Source organism: Solanum stenotomum, chromosome 6 (assembly GCF_019186545.1).
Source record: "Solanum stenotomum isolate F172 chromosome 6, ASM1918654v1, whole genome shotgun sequence".
Classification (NCBI taxonomy): Eukaryota; Viridiplantae; Streptophyta; class Magnoliopsida; order Solanales; family Solanaceae; genus Solanum; species Solanum stenotomum.
In genome coordinates, this window is record NC_064287.1 from 54274525 (window position 1) to 54294437 (window position 19913).

Sequence of the window (19913 nt, forward strand, 5' to 3'; positions counted from 1 at the left end):
TCATTCAAACGCGCATTCAAATTCAGATCTCTTAATTTTAATAAAAACAAACAATGCCACAAATTTATTTTAACCCCTTTTGTTGACCATCTACATTGTTTATAGTAATTGATCTTATACCATTGATTGTGATTAAACAAATCTATATTCAACTACGTACTACTAAAAAAAATTTAATCAACAAAGTTATAACACGCTATTAATGTCAAAATAAAAAATTAATTTACATGTACCTACTATAACTTTTTAATAAAAAGCATTCCTAAAATATAATCACCGGCCACAATATAAGTACATCCTTAAAATAAGTATGTAATACGAATATTTTTGTGAACAGAAAGCAACCTCAATATTTTTTTCAAAAAAAGAAGAAGCAAGTTTCATCTTTTAGCTAACCACACGTTTTCTAAATATTTGTTACATATCAATATTAAAATCTGTTATATTATTTTAATAAATATAATATTTAAATAGAAGCATCTTTTTTGGTTGTTACGTCGTTAATAATCTAAAGAATAAATCTTATATATTCTATAAACTGTAAAGCAAAGTAGAGTACACGGATAAACTTAATATAAGAAATAAAATATAATTAAGTAATAAATAAATTCAAAATAAGAAAAAAAGAAAAGAGGAGAGTAATAATATGATCATACTAAATCAATAGTTACATAAAAGTATAAGATATTTTAGGTGAACGTTTGACCATGTTTTATTGGGAAATTGTAAAAGTACTTTTTATTTTCAAAGTGAAATACTATGTGAAAATAGAAGTTGTGTTCAGTCAAAATACTAATGAGAGAAATATTAAAAAATACCCCTAAACTCGATATAAATAGGAGTGTTTTTAACATATCTTTCGCCTTTTTATTAAGAGTCATGTACCCCTACAAAATTTTGAGACCACTAGCTATGTTATATGACAACTCGAAGGTGTATCTAAATGTAGTCAAGTAGATGAGTGTTTTTAAGACCGTCAATAGTTCAGGAACACAAACAATTCACGCCAAGTTTATGGTGTTTTCAATACTTCTCTCAACACAAATTAAAGTTATTTTAGACTTTTTATGAGTGATTTAGAGTGAAAAAAATGAAAACACATTTTTATTTGTTTTTTAAATTGTTGAAAATTGCATTTACGTTTCTGACTTTTATTTCTTAATGACTCGAACTCATGAATTTAAACCTTTTTATCTCCCTTCAAGCTTTTACCTTTTTGACTTTTATTTCTTAATGACTCGAACTCACAATTGTAAATCTTATTATTTTAATAAAAATACTTATCATCCGAGCAATTTCGTGTAGTCACAAAATAACTCCATACTACACTATCAAAATAAATACTCGGTTTTGTACTACTATATATATAATATGAATAATTATAAGGTAACAATCATTCAAACAAAGCCATTAGAAATCTAATGGCACTTGCTTAAAACATCATCTTCTTTGTTAGCCTCACTTTCCGTTTTCATTCACCGGCAACACCGCCGTCCACCGCCGTGTTTCATCCTTCCTCACTTTCCATTTTAAACATCCTTCAGGGTTCAGCTCACTAAAAGCTCATTTTTTTTGCTATAATTTTCACATCTGAATTCTGTTTCAACCGATTATCATCTGTTTGAGCAAAGTTAGCTTTTCCTTGAAAAGACTGAGATATATGGCTACTGTTAACGAAATTGCATCTCTTACCTATCTGGGATTAAGTAAAGTTGTTTTTCCTAAACGGTGTGGTTTGGGTAACCCTCAAACTTGGCTGAAATGGAGGAGTAGCTGGGTTTTGGGTGGGGTGGGTTGTAGTAGTCGAAGCCCTAGTTTTGTTAATCCAAGGAGGAATGGGTTTAAGTTGTTTAATTCGGTTGAATTGGGTAGTTTTGTGACGAGTGATGATGAGGAGAAGAATGAGATGAGTGATTGTTTTTTCGAGGCGATTGAGGAACTAGAAAGAATGACGAGAGAGCCATCAGATGTACTTGAGGAAATGAATGAGAGGTTATCTGATAGAGAATTGCAGTTGGTGTTAGTGTATTTTGCGCAGGAAGGGAGGGATTCGTGGTGTGCGTTGGAGGTGTTTGAGTGGTTAAGGAAAGAGAATAGAGTCGATAAGGAGACGATGGAGCTTATGGTTTCGATAATGTGTGGATGGGTGCAGAAGTTGATTGGGTCTAAGAGTGAAGCAGGAGATGTAGTGGACTTGTTGGTTGATATGGACTGTGTAGGATTGAACCCGAGTTTTAGTATGGTTGAAAAGGTTATATCTTTGTATTGGGACGCGGGTGAGAGGGAGGGAGCTGTGTCGTTCGTGAAGGAGGTGTTGAGGAGGCAGATTGCTTACTCAGATGGTAATGTAGATGGGCATAAGGCTGGTCCTGCTGGTTATCTTGCTTGGAAGATGATGGTAATCTTTATATACTCATTGAATTTTATGCTATGTACTCCTTCCGTTTCAATTTGTTTGTCGTTTTGACTTAACACATAGTTTAAGAAAGTAAATATTGAATCTTGTGGTCTTAAACTAAAGATAGGTAGAATTTGGTTACCTTGCCTGGAAAATGATGGTAATCCTTGTATACTCGTCGAGTTTTGCCTGGAAAATGATGGTAATCCTTGTATACTCGTGGAGTTTAACGCTTAGTACTCCACTTGTTAGCTGTAAATATTTGGTGTATTTCTCCCATTAAAAAGGTGATGTCACCGAGTATTGTTTTCTCTCCCCAGCTTTGAGTAATATGGTATTGGATTGAAGCAAATACCCCCCCCCCCCCCCACCCCACAGTGATGTTAGGACAATTGTGTATGTATTCTATTTTCCCATCCTTATTGTGAGAAACATGTGTGCCTCATTGTGCCACTTGAATATGATTACTTGTAGAATGTTTATAGATGGTTTGTTGGCGAAATATTTAGTCGGTCTGGTTGGATAGGTTGTGGCAACCAAATTCACAAACTATGATTGCCAAATAAAGTTAGACAATTAACCTTGATAAGGAAACTCTTTGCTATGGCATCTAGGATCACTTCACCATGAATTTATCGCTGCAAACTCTCTCTGTCCTCCGGTTAAACTGCTCTGTACTTTGGTTTTGAGAAAGTGATATGGTCCAATGTTTTGTTATATAGTAGAAAGAAAGGGGGTGAATACCAAGTAGAGAGGAAAAAGGTCTGGTAGTAACTTCTTCATGTTTTATATAACCTTATCAAAAAAATGTAGTTGTATGTATGTAATTTTCCTGCTTCTAGGATTTGGTTTGCAAAATTATATCCATGTCTCAAAGCTTTATGTTTCTGTCAGGAGGTGGGTAATTACAAGGATGCGGTCAAACTAGTTATTGACATTCGAGATTCTGGGTTAAAGCCAGAGTTATACAGCTATTTAATTGCAATGACAGCTGTGGTAAAAGAGCTGAATGAATTTGGGAAAGCTCTACGCAAATTAAAAGGTTTTGCCAGAACTGGTCTTGTTGCTGAGCTTGATTTAGAAAATCTTAGGCTCATTGAAGAATATCAAGCAGATCTATTGGCTGAGGGTGTACAAATGTCTGATTGGTTGATTCAAGAGGGTGGCCCTTCTCTTTTTGGGGTGGTTCATGAGAGGCTTCTTGCAATGTATGTCTGTGCTGGCCGCGGAATAGAAGCTGAGAGACATTTGTGGCAAATGAAGTTGTCTGGCAAGGAAGTCACCGGAGATCTTCAAGACATTGTCTTAGCAATATGTGCTTCCCAAAAGGAGCTAGGCCCCATCTCAAGGCTGCTTACCGGGATGGAGGCTTCAAGCTCGTTACAGAAAAAGAAAACATTGTCATGGCTGTTAAGAGGTTACATTAAAGGCGGACACTTAGAGAATGCTGCAGAAACAGTAATTAAGATGCTTGACTTGGGTTTGTATCCAGATTTTCTGGACAGAGCAGCTGTGCTGCAGAGACTAAGACGACGAATTCAACAATCTGGAAGCTTGGAAACATACCTTAACCTTTGCAAACACCTTTCAGATGCGAGTTTGATTGGTCCATGTCTTGTATATCTGTATATAAAGAAATATAGACTATGGATAATAAGGACTCTTTGAGCAACTTGGAGAAGCCCCCTCCTGTTCTGAAGCTATAGAAGACGGTGCTCTCGTCTGTTGCAGGCTTTGATGTGTATAATATGTATAGTTTTAGATGATTCGAGAAACATACAGTGAGCGAGAGAGAGAGAGAGGGCAAGATGTTGGCTGCTGGTCTAATTTAGATGTCCAGAATTGCAACATTAAGCATCTTGTTCTCAAGTTCGAGTTCGAGTTTGTATATATTAATGTAGATGTAAAACAACATGAGGTAGGGGTAGTGTCTGCGTACATTCTACCTTTTCTGGACTCCACTTGTGGATTAAACTGGTTTATTGTTGTTGTAAAAGTACGCAATTACTTCCCATGTCACATTAAAATGAATAATAAACTATGCCCTTGTATCTATTATTGGAGACTATTACTGCCACTATTCTGAATATATGTATGTAACTGTTGTTTGTTTGGGAGCTTATAGATGAAGTGTCTACTGTTTATGTAATAGACGCTTGAGAACATGTGCAAATCTTAATTGGTTCAGAAACAACATGTCTATTTTTATAATGAATGATGCTTGAAATCATAATTTGTTAATATACGACATAGATGTGAATGATTTTACATAATTACTCAAAGAAAGGTACTTTCGTAATGAATAATTCTCGAAATCATAATTTGTTAATATACCACATAGGTTTGAATTGACTGCCGAAACACCAAACATATCCAAACTTCTAACAAAAAATATTTATTGGACATTAATAAAAAGGGTGCAAAACAGAAACCAAACAAAACAAGAACGTTATTTCAGCTTTGCTCTTTTTCTCTGTATCTCTTCGTTGAACTAATCGGTATGAACTCTTAATTATGGTGATTTTTGCTTTCTTTTTAACAACCCCTTAATGTATAGCAACCAATCAATGGATTATAACCTTTAATTAATCTTGATTCCTTGTAAGATTCGCAATTTCATTTTTGCCTACTAATTGCTTGTGAAATTGCCTCAACCAATTTATTTATCATTTGACGAATCATGTTGATAGATGTTGGTGGGTTTTGAAGTTTATGTAATTGGTTTGAGGAAAGTATGGATTTTGATTTCAAATTTTTGTTTCCTGATTCAGTTTTTTGTTTTTGTTTTTCAGAATTGGGTTGTCATGATACGATGTAGTCGTTTTCGGTTGAAAGGGTGGCAGCAGGCTGCTGTTGCAGTTGGTTCTGCAGTTGGTGCATTGTTAGATCCTCGAAGAGCAGATCTTATTGCTGCTTTGGGTGAGACGACGGGGAAACCAGCTTTTGATAGGGTTCTTGAAAGGATGAAGAAGAGTCCTGAAGGCAGAGTAAGGCCTTTTACTTGATTTGCTCTTCATTTATATATTTGATTTGCTAGTCCCATCACATTGGCTGATTAGTCTTTAAGAAATAATCCTATAATATTTTGTGAAAAAGGTTCTTTGCAGTGCAATTAGAAGGGGTTTGTGATTACTTCGTTTGGTTCAAACGTCCATGGGCTACTGCATCGAATCTAAATATGCAAACTGTTTAACTACAAAGTGGATGTCACTTGCAGTTATTTTTATTCTTGTATTAGAACGAAGGACACTTCCTTTGATACTTGTTAGAATGTTTTAATCTAACCTACATTAGATTGACCCTCCATTTGTGTTTATGTACCTCAAACTTATGAAGAGGGTATAGGCACTGAATGTTGATCCTTCGAATATTTTATAGCAACTTAAAATTGAAATGCACCTTTACTATGTGGGCTGTGGCTATGGTCACTTGTGAACTTTTGTGACGACTGAAGTTATTGTGAACTCACAATAACTTTTGAGGATCTTTCACTTCCTCCTAACTCTATACTTGTAGCAACATATGAATTGCCAGTATTCGATCAAATAGAACAAACTAGTTTCTGATACAAGGAAATAGTTTATTCATACTCCTACCCTTAGCAAGCAGCCCATTGAATCCAAATTCCCAGTATTATGAGAAGAGTGATCATCCAGTTCTTCAAATGCCAATTTAGGGATGTCTACTTGCCTCAACTGACTGAGATGTGGCTGCACTTTGTAGTCCTTACTTTTTGGTGCAATTTCTTGAGCTATTTGTAGCAGGTTTAGGTTGTCTCATGCATTACTTGTTCTCAATGACATCCAATTTGATTGTGCATTTGGTAACCATACTCATCATGACTAGTACTGTCTTGAAAGAACATCAAAATTTAAAATGCAATTAGATTAATAATGATAGTTAAATCAATAATGTTAGTCAAGGTTGTGGACTCATAGACAAGGTACTGTCTTGAAAGACCCTCAATTTCTTTTTCAATATCCTCAGATGGATTCCAATATCTTTACTTCCTTTCAGCTTCAATGTTTCATCACTTGAGACAAAGCAGCAGAAATTATAGCCTGTTCAACATCATTGATATGTGGCAATAACACCGGGCATCTTTCCTCTTTTTGCTCTGATGGAATTGACTTCGTACACATCATGTTTTCTGGTTCTCTTAAGGTTCCTTGAGAGTCTCCCATAATTCATCTCATTGGTCAGCTGCATTTTCGAATCTTGTTCCAAGAAGCCTTCAAACGGCTTGCTTTATTGAAACCTATCACCACCTTTATTCATCATTTCAGACTCGAAGTCCCAGATCATCTGCTGTGTTCTCTCGTATGCCTTGAGGTGGGAATCTCCCACGGCTGGTTTAACTCAAGGGCTCTTTTGCCTCACCAACTCTGCCTTGTTTCATCAAGCAAAATACCCAAATTGCACATCTTGTTGTTTTCTGGTGCAATCACTAGTGCCCTCCTGTTAGCATCCCTTGCTTCAATGTAGTTATTTTGCTGTCACCCTAAGATTTCAGCATCTTTTAAGATCTTTGTATTGCTTACACCATGTACCTAACTGGAAGCATTGTGAACTTGTCCATAGCTGTTGCCTGGCATGTGCCGGTGGTGTTGACTGTTGAAGTACAGCTAAGTGTTACTTTAGTGCCTTGATAGCTTGATGTAAGGTGCAGTTAGGGGCTCACTTATGCAGTGAACAAAGTGGCTCAAGCAAATACTTGGAAACTCTTAGCTGTGTCGTTCTTCTCTTTCGCTTTCCTAATGAGTTCTCTGTTTTGTCCTAGCTGGAACAGATAAGCCAGTATCGATTATGCTTCTGACCATCTTTCTTGTCTTATCAAGTTTGGGGTGCTTTGTATGCTGGCAACCTGTACTAAACTCTGAAAGATCTAGCAGTTATAAGGCAGATAGTACTAACATAAAGCTTGTGATATATGTTCATTTGCCGTTTTATTAGAGTACTCATCATCTCATTTTACTCCTCATTCTATCCGTTTTTAAGTTTCCTACAACTAGTTTGAAGTAATTTTCGTCTATTGATTGTAGTTTTGGATGTATTTATACTTATACCTCAGGAAATACTGTTGGAGCGACCTCGTGTGATCTCTACAAATGTGGGGCATGCATGGGACCTGCCTGACAACACTTTTGGTGCTGCATACGCAAGGTTCATGGGATCTAGGAACTTTTCACCAGATGATCGCCCACCAGTGCGATTCATGGAAACTGAAGAGTTAGCATATGTAGCTATGCGTGCTCGTGAGGTGCATGACTTCTGGCACACCCTTTTTGACCTTCCAACAAACCTGATCGGAGAAACATCACTAAAAGTGATCGAGTTTGAACAGATGCTACTCCCCATGTGTTTGATGTCTGTGCTAGGGGGTACAGCAAGGTTTAGTGACAAGCAAAGGAGCTTATTTTACCAGCATTACTTCCCATGGGCGCTTAAGGCTGGAGCTCGTAGCACAGATCTTATGTGTGTTTACTATGAAAAACATTTTCATGAGGATTTGGAAGATGTTCGTCGTAAATGGGGAATAATTCCAGCTCCACCTCCTCCAAGACCAAATGCAACAATAGCTGTACCTCTTTGAAGAGGAATTGAAACTATTAGACTTTCCTGCAATTTGCTCTATACGAACAAACGTAGATATCTATATATGAGTGTAGTAACACAAACCTTTTAAGGTTTTTGTGAGTTATTTTCTTTTGTTCTCATTTTCATTTGTACTTGTTAGTTTGTGGGATGAAATGCTCTTTTTATCACACCATTGTTATAGAACCAACCAAATACTTGCTGTGAAACCATATTATAACTCATCAAGTTTAAACCTTTTGTAGTTTGTCATGATGAAAAGACAATAATTTGCAATGATATAATATGAAGTTCGGGCAAGTGAAGAGATGATGCTCCAATGAGGAGGTGTAACAGGTTAGCTATGGTGTGTCTAGACATATGTGGAGGTAGGTCGAAAAAGTATCGGGGAGAGGTAATTAGGCATGACATGACACACCTGCAACTTACCATGAACAGGATATGAAAGTCGAGAACTGTGGTAGAAGATTAGTAAGTAGTCAACAATGTCTAGTTTCCCTTAACAATCACAGATATGAAGTATAGGCAAGAAAAGCTGTTCAATCATATGATCAATTAACAAAAGTGGCATATTACATTGAAAGTAACTTTAGTTTCATGGGTGTCAACTGGGACTTTGGATCAAAGCCTTATGCAACTAACCCTTAACAACAACCTGAAGTACTCACAATTACAATTACAACATAGTGTCGAAACACAAAAGGTAAAGAAGTGATAAAACAATTATCCAACTGTAGATTGGAGAATTGCTTAGTTGCTGCCACCACCGAAGAGATAACCCAAAGAAGATCCACCTCCAGGAGCAGCATGGACTTTGGTAGATGGCCGGTCCTACATCAAGGTAATAGCTCCAGTTAAAATTAGACACGTTTATTGAGAAATCAACGATACAATTATACAGGACAAGAATTAACAAGACCCACTCCATTGTAAGAGGCCAAAATTATTTCATCATAATTCAATGACAAACTGACAAATATCATTCCCGAGTAGGAACTAAAGCATTTTAATCTGAATGGAACTCTAACTGGCAAGCAAATGCCACAGATCAATCTCAAAATCCACAACAATATATAAGAAGTCGGTCAGGAAGTCAGCAGTCCCCCCAAAAACGCAGGATTACAAATTATTCTCACTCCACAATAGGAGAGTTTACATCAATAAAATGTAATAGCAGCTTATCCTAACATGAAACACACAGCCAGTGAGACCACCTATGGTTGCAGCAACAAAGATGCACATTCATAGACTGGTGCAAATGTACCATTCGAGCAAAAATGCTATCAAGAAATTCATGACAGGAAAGCTAATAAAACAAGTTCAATACCTGATAGATGTAAATCCAACAATCGGTCCCTATTCAATTATATGGATGGCAGAATTGTGGTTAAGATAAGAGAGATTAAGCCTGGAGATTAGTGTTATTAAAAGCCATCGCTTTCGTCGCTTAAAGCGATGAAGAAATATGAAACAAGGGATCATTGCTTCATGGGTGAAACCATTAAGCTTTTGAGAAGTGCGCAATTCAACTAATGAGTGCAAAGAAATCCCAATAAGAAGCAATCAGTTCTTTAAATCTCAACTTTGAGAAATTAGTTATCTAATTGCAATTTGATTATTATACTATTAATCCACATGTGTTGGTGGTTTTTAATTTTCCGCAACATGTATGCCTAGAAGTGTGTGCAACTTCTTGTGTTTTGCTTCAAGCCTCATTGACCTTGTTGCTTTTTTATTTCAACTTATAAAACACTGCTGGAGATGAGGTTCCAGCCTGCAAGCTATCTATTACTCGACCTCGGAAGTCGGAACAATCAAAATATTTTTCCAGCAAAGCATGAAAATGAACTAAACAAGCATTTCAAAAGACATCATACTAATTGACACGAGGGCAATACCGTGATAAAGTTGCCTGTGTTTTGACCATCTCCCCCAAAATGGTTTCTCGAAGCAGTGCTCTGAATACCAGCAGGAATCTGCTTAGTAGCATCAACTGTAGCAGAAACGGTAGGCTTTGAAGCTGGCTCCTTATTTATTGGCTGCCCTTCACTTTGAACAGCTGGGGCATTTCCCGTGGTTGGTTTTGGCGCCTCACCGTTTCCAAATAAGTATCCCAGTGAACTTTGCCCTCCTCCATAGCTGACTCCACGACCCATTTCTGTAATTCTCTCTTGTTAAAGAATCCCAGGAACAACCTGATTCAAGAAACCAGCAAGATGTAGAGGCAGGCCATATACATTAAAGATAAGAGAAACTTTCAAATATGTTAGCGAAGATTTCATGCACCAAGCAACAACATAAAAGAAGAAGCACAGCTGATAATCAAGCGACAGAAATGAGGAAATCCATTATACTTTGAGCATTAGTGGAGACTGTGACGCTCCTACTAGTCTAATTATAATTCAGAAATGAAACATCAGTACAACACTGAAGTTGATTAGAATCTTCTTATAACCATATGAATGCACTACAGTGCTGGTAGAAACCATGAAGAACCACGAAAATATTAATGTAGCTTTAAAAGTTTCAAAGTCTGCATTCTCTTTGCAGTTCAACGAGGGAAACTTGGAGAGTGACATTTATGATTCAACCACATATCAGAAGAAGAATACAACTATTTTGCCAACAATAGGCATCCTTAAGCATGCAGGGAGAATGAAAAGAAACACAAGAAACAGAGATATCATCTTCGTCACAACAGGAAGAGAAATACTCACAAGTCACATACCAATAATCTTTCCCTCCTTTGAATTAAAACCAAAATCACCATTATTTTTTATGATCTAAAACAAATAAAGAGCTCTCGTCTCTGAGACAATTTCAGACTTGCATATTCTAAACCTATGGATAAAAGGGACCTTTCCACTCTCCCTTCTTTAGTGTGTTCCTTTTTAGTTAATTGAGCTTTTCCTAGGCTCCACATTTTCTATTTTTCCTTTATGAACTTGGTGCCTAATTGTTCCGACCTCGGGGATGTAGTTGGTGATTGGTAAAAGTGGCTGGAAAGTCTCTTTCTTCTCCTCTTACCACTAACGGCTAGAGGTGAGTGGAGAAACATGTCGATTCTCCTATGCTCCACATTTTCTCCTAAACTATCACTAAATTTCTTACCACCTTTCCCATTAAAAATGAATGAGGAGTCCCCTAGTGCTGACCAAAGTACTCATCGCTCCTCCAATCCTAGCTTCACTAATTCATCAACGCCTTTCCTAAACATACACCATGTCTAAGTTCTCTTCCACCAGCCCCAAACAACTGTAGGAAGTCCTAATACCCCAGATCCCTTGTAAAAAACAATAGCATCCCATCACCCACACTCTCCCTTCCTGAATCAATAACATCTTACTTTTGAAACCTCGAATCAAGCCTTAATAACTAAGAATTAACACCTAATATTACTATTTTCATCAACCAATGCTTCTCAATTGTCAAACACAACTAAATTGCTTCTTAAAGCAAACCTCATAACAATGACAGAACAACCAAACAACAACAAACTAACAAGCACACAAACCCAAACTCAACTTCATCACAAAAATCAAACTTTCGACAAAAAAGAATCAACCCCAGATCTCTCATCAAAACAAATAGCATCCCCATCACTCACACTCTCACACTTTGAATCAGTAATCTCTTTACTTTCAAAACTCAGAATCAAGCCTTAATCACCAAGAATCAACACCCACTATCACTATTTTCATCAACCACTAGTTCTCAATTGAAAAAGACAACAAATTTGCTTCTTCAAGCAAAACCCAACAATGAATTTAACAACCCAACAAACCCAAACTCAACTTTATCACATAAAAATCCAAACTTTCAACAAAAAATCACCAAAAAAAGCTCAGATTCCCATAACTTTGAATCAAAATCATACATACACACAAATTGAAACAACCCCATATGCATAAATCTGATTTTTTTCTAGGAGATCTGAGAGTTAAAACTTTTCTGATTACCTTTGATTATTTTGGATCAGATCAGTATTTGGATGTGAAGAAGAAATGGAAGTACAGTATATTGCCTCTCTTGTTCACCTATAATTATTAGTATTACTTTTGTTTCAAAAATAAAAATAAAAATAATGATGAAGCTTTGCTAGAGAAAATATACAATATGGTCCCCCATTTTTTTTATTTTTCACGTTCGATATTCGATATTCGTATTGAAAATTATGTTATTTTGGTATGTAATATTTGAATTAAAGTCCTAATTGAATTTGAGTAGTGTAGTACCGAGTCCATTTTGAAGGAGAAGCTCTCAACATGATTTTCTCGATACTCATCGCTCGAATTCGAGACTTTTGATTAAGGATGAACTCTAGTACGCTTACCAAACACCAAATAGAAAAGAAAAAAAAAAACTCTAGAATCATGTACATCCTTTTTGGTAATTTTTGTTATCTTTTTATTTTATTTCTATTATATTTGATGTAGTTTTGCATTTTGGAATTTTTAGAATATTTTTTATGTTTTTGATTAAATCTTTTATTATATATATAATTCTCGTTATATCTAACCTTAAAATTTTGTTAAATATCTTATGAAATTCAAAATTACTCATTTTTGACAAATTCAAAAGATCAAAACTACTAGAGTATATTTAATGGATTATTTAAATCAACTTCAAATCTGATATTTTATTGTATAAATAAAATGAATTGAAAGGTAATTTGATACAACATAATTTTATTGTTTAAATAAAAATAAATTTAAAGATAATTTGATACGACATGATTGATTTTTCATGTGGGGGAGGTTTAGAAAATGGAGATGCTTTTCTTTGAAAAAGAAACAAAAGTAAGCGAAATTGTTTTTGCAAGAAAATAAAGAAAAAGGAATAAGCATATTTTCTTTACTATAAATTATTGTTGTTAATCAAGAAAAAAGTGTTAAATTCAAGTTTGATGGTAGTTGGTGGAAATAATTTATTCTAATACAAATATCAGTAATTATTTTTGCAATTTAAACTCATAGCTTATAAATCACACAAAATCACGAAGGACTTAATTTAATAAATTGAAGATTTATTGTGTACATTAACTTGTATAGATAAGTTTATGAGATAATTTCAACAATACATGTAGTTTGATATTGGATATTATTGAAGACCAAAATAAATCTTATCAATAATTGAAGGTTAAAGAAGGTAAATATCCCTATCAATACATAGAACATATGGTGGAAAATGTTTGCTTGAAAAATATTTTCTAGAAAATAAGTTGATTTTTGTAAATAAACAAAAATTATTATTCTAAAATTATTTGTATATAATTTAGATAAATACAAAGGTAAGGGCGTAAGCTTCTTTTTTTTTCTAGAGAATATATTTTCAAAATATTTGATCAAGAAAAAATATTCTCAAAATATTTGTTTGACCAATCGAATATGAAAAAATTTAAAAAATATTTGACCAATCATAATGTCTATTAATTATTGTAACAGAAAAGTTAATATCTTAATAAAACATATTAGATAAAAGAATTAAAAAAATCAAGTCTCATATTATTCATTTTAACAAGAACATTAATATTTTTTCACAATAAAGATATGCCAAGTCAAAGAAGGTACAAATCTAGCAAATCACTTGATCTGTCTTTTCAATTAATTATATTTTAGACTTTCTACACATTTTCTACCTTTAAATATTCATATTCCAAAATAATTTTTGCATATATTTTTTTCATCACAAGCAAATGGCTAAACTCTCATCAACTTTGTGCTTTTTCCTCCTCCTTGTTTGTGTACTAGGTACATTTTTTCAATTCTCACTATTTCTTTTTGTTCTTGTATTCATCGTAAATCTATTGCTAAATAGTTCGTTGACATACTTTTTTTGCTATAAAATATCTCATTTATCTATGAAATTTCATTGGATATGTTATTATTGATAATGCAGGTTATGTTATGTTCTTGAACAGGTACTAATGGAATTCATGATACGGCTAGCAATGTGATAGTACTAAATGATCAATGCTTAACAGCTTTGGGTGTATGCAGTTCTAAACTTTGTGACGAACAGTGTTGTGAGAAGAACTGTTTTGATAATTTCAAATCACAAAATCCAAGTGGTGGTTGTGAGACGATGCCTGGCTCTGCATTGAGAATTTGTAATTGTCACCATGATTGTGATAATTAGAACACACACACACACAAAAAAAAAGAATAAAAAATTTTAATTCAATATTATATGTGATACATTTATGTATACTTATTTAGAATTCGATTTTATGGGAAGAACTATAGCCTAATTTATCTTGCCTTTACAATATTATGGTCTCCTATTTTTTTTCACTAAATGTTTGATATCCATATGAAATATATGTTATTTCGATATTTGATATCCGTATTAAAGTTCTGATTAAATTCGAATCACACACCACATGACTTATTTTGAGAGTGATGTTATCGACAATATTTTTTCCATATTGTTCGAATTTGAGACCTTTAGTTAAGGATGAACTTGAAGCAATGTGTGTTGTCCTCTAAAAATAAGTATCAATCGAATTTTTTCCATATCCAAAGCTTGAATTTGAGACCTTTGATTAAGGGTAAACGTGGAACAATATGTGTTGTCCTCTAAAAATAAGTATGGTTTTTTTTTGTAAATGCTTATTAATAAATTCTAATTGTTTTGTTGAAGGAGAATCCTATGAAAGATGAAGATTTAACATAAATTCATATTACCATCAACAACAAATTTGGTGCAGTGGATGAGACTGCTCATTTCTTAATTGGAGGTTTTAAACTCGAATCGTGGGTATATAAAAATCTTTGATAGGGAGCACTTCTCTCCGAATGGACCTTATGCGATGTGAATTCGAAATAATCGGACTCTAATACGAGCGTCAAGCATCAAATAGAAAATAAAAAAAATAAAAAGGAGAGAGAGAAACTCTAATTTAGAATCATGTACATTTTTTGGTAATTTTCGTTATCTTTTTATTGTGCAGGTTTTTTTTTTTTTTTTTTATAATGTGCAACTAATTATGTTGTGTTTGGTTATTTCTATTATATTTGATGCACTTTTGGATCTTGCAATTTTTAGAACATTTTTTGTGTTTTTGATTAAACATTCTTTTTTAATAATTCTTGTTATATCTAACCTTAAAAGTTTGTTTAATATCTGATGAATAACAATATTGCTAATTTTTTTACAAATTCAAAAGATCAAAACTATTCAAGAATATATTTAAATGATTATTTTAAATCTACTTCAAACATAATAATTTTATTGTATAAATAAAAAATAAATTAAATGGTAATTTGATACGACATGATTTATTTTTCATGTGGGGGAGATTTAGAAAATGGAGGTGCTTTTCTTTGAAAAAGAAACAAAAGTAAGGAAAACAAATTGCAAGAAAATAAAGAAAAAGGAATAAGCATATTTTCTTTACTATAAATTATTGAAAAGTGTCAAATTCAAGTTTGATGATAGTTGGGGGAAATAATTTATTCTAATATAAATATCAGTAATTATTTTTGCAATTTAAACTCATAGCATAAATCAAACAAAATCACGAAGGACTTAATTTAATAAATTGAAGATTTATTGTGTACATTAACTTGTATACATAAGTTTATGAAAGAATTTCAACAATACATGTAGTTTGATAATGGATATTATGAAGACCAAAATAAATCTTATCAATAATTGAAGGATAATGAAGGTAATATCTCTATCAATACATATAAACCATATGGTGGAAAATGTTTTTTTGAAAAATATTTTCTAGAAAATAAGTTGAGTTTTGTAAGTAAACAAAAATTATTATTCTAAAATTATTTGTATATAATTTAGATAAATAAAGAGGTAAGGGCGTAAGTTTTTTTTTTCTAGAGAATATATTTTCAAAATATTTGACCTAGAAAAAATATTTTCTAAATATTTGACCAATTGAATATGAAAAATTTTAAAAATATTTGACCAATCTTAATGTCTATTAATTATTGTAACAGAAAAGTTAATAGCTTAATAAAATATATTAGATAAAAGAATAAAAAAAATCAAGCCTCATATAATTCATTTTAACAAGAACATTAATATATTTTCACAATAAGATATGCCAAGTCAAAGAATGTACAAATCTAGCAAATCAATAATTAATCCATTTATAGTTTTACTTAATATGTCTTTTCAATTAATTAGATTTTAGACTTTCTACACATTTTCTACCTTTAAATATTCATATTCCAAAATAATTTTTGCATATATTTTTTTTCATCACAAGCAAATGGCTAAACTTTCATCAACTTTGTGTTTTTTCCTCCTTGTTTGTGTACTAGGTACATTTTTTCAATTCTCACTATTTCTTTTTATTCTTGTATTCATTGTAAATCTATTGCTAAATAATTCGTTGACATAATTTTTTGCTAATTAATCATTAAATATGATTTATGATGAATTTTTTCTTATGTTTAGCTATAAAATATCTCATCTATTTGTGAAATTTCACTGAATATATTGTTATTGATAACGTTGATTATATTATGGTCTTGAACAGGTACTAATGGAATTCGTGATATAGCCAGCAATGTGGTAGTACCAAATGATAAATGCTTAACGGCTCTGGGTGTATGCAGTTTTAAACTTTGTGACGAACACTGTTGTGAGGAGAAATGTCTTAATAATTTCAAGTCACAAAATCCAAGTGGTGATTGTGAGATGATCCATGGCTCAGGATTGATAGTTTGCAATTGCTACCATGATTGTGATAATTAGAACACACACAAAAAAAAATGAATAAAAAATTTTAATTCAATATTATATGTGATACATTTATGTATACTTATTTAGAATTCGATTTTATGGAAAGAACTATTGCTTAATTTATCTTGCCTTATCTTTTTCTTGTATTGTATGTTATTTTTGGTATTTAATTCGGATATCAAGCCTTATGAATGGAAAAACTTCTGACATGAAATGTTTTTCTTTATGTATAAAGTACATAAACTTCAATAGTTTGGGCGTTAATTATATCTTATTCTGAAAGTTTTCAATGGCGGGGCGAAAAAAATTGCTACTAGTGAGATTTTAACTCACAAACACTTTAAGTTTGTGTGTCTTTACTCTTTCAAGGCGTTTGAAACTACTAGACTACATCATATTGTTGTGTCAAGGGTGTCCAAAATATTTTATTTAACAACTTTGTTTTTCATTGTACTTATATATACGGTATAATTTTTCGACGAAGGGCATCCAATTGGACACCTTGACACAAGGGTAGCTACGCCACTACACCCAATATATAGCAAACGATACATAAGTTATGTATCATATACAAATAACTATAAACCAGATCCATATTGATTTAGGTTTGATATAATTGAGGTTCTGTATCAACAATAACATTTGTACCAAATACATTATACACAAACAAAGTTGTAATATATCTGATAGAAGTGGAGTCATGTATCCAAATATTAAGAGAGAAAAGGAAAAATGAGATTTTGTAATTAATTCAAATGATATAAGTCATGTAATTACGTAATTTTTTCTTTCGCGATATGGATCTAGATTAATCAGGCCATTAGATTTCAAATACTAGATATTTAATTAAACAAGAAAAAGTATGATCTTCTAAAAGAAATAGAGTTTATGAACTCTAAATGAAAATGAATGAAGTATTGGAATTACATGAATAATATTGACATATTTATTTATATATATGTGTGGAAGTTAGTTGTTTCCTTATGAGTTACGACAATTAAGCTCACTTCATGATCTTATATAATCAATTCTAACTTATTTAAAATTGTCGCATAATTGTTCTTATTATTATTGGATAGTTACTTTGTGCTTTAAAAAAAAACTATGTAGCAAAATGGGAGAACAAAAATATAATACAAACTAAATTTTCTATTATCTTGTTATAACTCATTTTGTTCGCTTGAATTTTATATTATTATATTCACATTTTTACTTACACTTAGACAATATTATCAATATGTAATACTCAAATATTCATTACAAGCCGATTTATTAACATTATTTTCAATTTTTAACGATTATCTTCTTTAACAAAATATTTTTCACTCGCCACAAAACATTGGAAAAAAATGACTTGTATCTCTAAAATACGTTTAAGAAAAATCATTCTCGTCATACTAAATAGACATACATATGCTAACAAATAAATAATAATAGATATATTTGAGACTAAATTATATACGATAACAACATCATATATCAGTGTCTTCTCGCAGTATTAGAGTGATGTTGAAAGAAATAAAAACAAAATCTCCCTTTTATCTCTAAGTTTTTTTCTTTGAGTAAAAATTATTCTGAATTGTTTGTAATTGAATAATATTATACTTTTATTTATTTATTATATTGAGAAGCATAACTATTGAAGTTGCAACTCTATTTTTGAAAAAGTGCAAATTAAACCACTACAAAAAGTCAAGTTTATAAAGGAAGAGATTAGAGTGTCATTATTTCTTTTCACTTCAATTTTGAAAACTTTTAAATTATCAGTGTATATAATTTAAATTTGTCAGTATTTTTTTATCGGAAAAGGGTCAAAATTGCCCCTGAACTATGCGAAATAGACCACTTATACCCTCCATTGCATTTTGGGATCAAAAATACCCCTGCAGTTATCCCAGGAGACCACAAATACCCTCAAGAGTTAACACCCCAATTTTTTAGTGACGTGGCAAGCCACATGGNGAGATTAGAGTGTCATTATTTCTTTTCACTTCAATTTTGAAAACTTTTAAATTATTAGTGTATATAATTTAAATCTATTAGTAATTTTTTATTCAAGAAAAGACATTGTGAAGTCAATTATCCTTTGTCCTATCAACATGGTTTGTAGTGCAGTAGTGAGACTACTTCACCCTTAATCAGAGGTCTCAGGTTCAAGTCCTCGGTATAGAGAAAATCTTGTTGGGATGCCACCCTCGAATGGGCCCTGCAGAGCACGATCTGAATTTAGTCGGAGCTCCAATATGGGCTCCAGACACCGAATGAAAAACCAAAAAAAAATAAAAATTTATCCTTTGTCCTACCACAAAATATATCCAATCATTCACCAAAATATATTAAGGAAAAAGAACATCACATATTCTTTCCATTTTACTAAAGATGAAAAAATAATTCAAACCTCATAGATTGTGCACTCTATTTATAGCCCTAGATAAACAATTTGTGAAACACACCTTGATAATCCAATATTTTAGCACATCTCCACTTAAGCAAAATGGCTAATTGCTCATCCACTTTATTCATGTTGCTCCTCCTTGTTCTTGCATCAGGTCCTTTAGACCTATAATTTTTCTCAAGTCGTTTAATTCTAACAAACGCTCGATATAATAACAGTAATAAGACAACTGTAAAATTCTCGCGTCATAATTATTTTAATATTTACGATTATTTTTTCCTATGTATATGTATAGGTTCTATGGTGCTAGCAAGCAAATATCCAATACTAGATTATCCCCTATGCTTGACTTATTTGGGTCCATGTGGAAGCAAAGATTGTGATGATCTATGTTGTAGAAAGAAATGTATAGACATGTTCTATGTAAGAAGACCAAATCCAGTTTGTGAGATAGTTCCTGGTTTTGCAGGTCAATTATGCAATTGTTACCATGATTGTCCTTAATTAATTAAAGTTTATTAAGATTAATGTTGTTCATATTTTAAAAATATGAACACCTTTAATTGTTATTATAAGTTTGGATGTCATTGTACTTTGAACCAAATGTTATCTTACTAAAATATGATATAATACGATTATATAGTAGTGCACATCTTTCATTTGCTTTTATTTTCTTCATTATATATAGAGATTTTGTGGGAAAAAAATATATTAAGGGAGTTGATGAATGTCGTTCTCCGTAATGTATGAATTAGAATTAAGTCGGATTTTAATACAAACATAAAAAATCAGATGAATTTTTTTTCTTAAGAA

At 32.6% G+C, this 19913-nt stretch overlaps 3 protein-coding genes across 3 annotated transcripts; 2 read left to right on the forward strand and 1 right to left on the reverse strand.

Annotated features, from left to right (window-relative positions):
* Positions 1–1392: 1392 nt before the first annotated feature.
* On the forward strand, positions 1393–4305 carry LOC125867749 (pentatricopeptide repeat-containing protein At2g30100, chloroplastic). Its single transcript, XM_049548317.1, has 2 exons — positions 1393–2398; positions 3293–4305. Exons 1-2 carry the CDS (start codon positions 1661–1663, stop codon positions 4064–4066), a joined length of 1512 nt encoding a protein of 503 aa, XP_049404274.1. The 5' UTR covers positions 1393–1660; the 3' UTR covers positions 4067–4305.
* Positions 4306–4753: 448 nt separating this feature from the next.
* Positions 4754–8206, forward strand: LOC125869190 (ubiquinone biosynthesis protein COQ4 homolog, mitochondrial). The gene is made up of 3 exons (XM_049549754.1): positions 4754–4896; positions 5191–5385; positions 7470–8206. The coding sequence occupies exons 2-3, from the start codon at positions 5203–5205 to the stop codon at positions 7989–7991; spliced, it is 705 nt and encodes a 234-aa protein (XP_049405711.1). The 5' UTR covers positions 4754–4896; positions 5191–5202; the 3' UTR covers positions 7992–8206.
* A 334-nt stretch (positions 8207–8540) lies between these two features.
* LOC125867322 (protein SPIRAL1-like 1) lies at positions 8541–12140 on the reverse strand. The gene is made up of 3 exons (XM_049547774.1): positions 11953–12140; positions 9892–10188; positions 8541–8824 (listed from the first exon to the last, which is right to left on the reverse strand). Exons 2-3 carry the CDS (start codon positions 10147–10149, stop codon positions 8744–8746), a joined length of 339 nt encoding a protein of 112 aa, XP_049403731.1. The 5' UTR covers positions 10150–10188; positions 11953–12140; the 3' UTR covers positions 8541–8743.
* Between the last annotated feature and the right edge of the window lie 7773 nt (positions 12141–19913).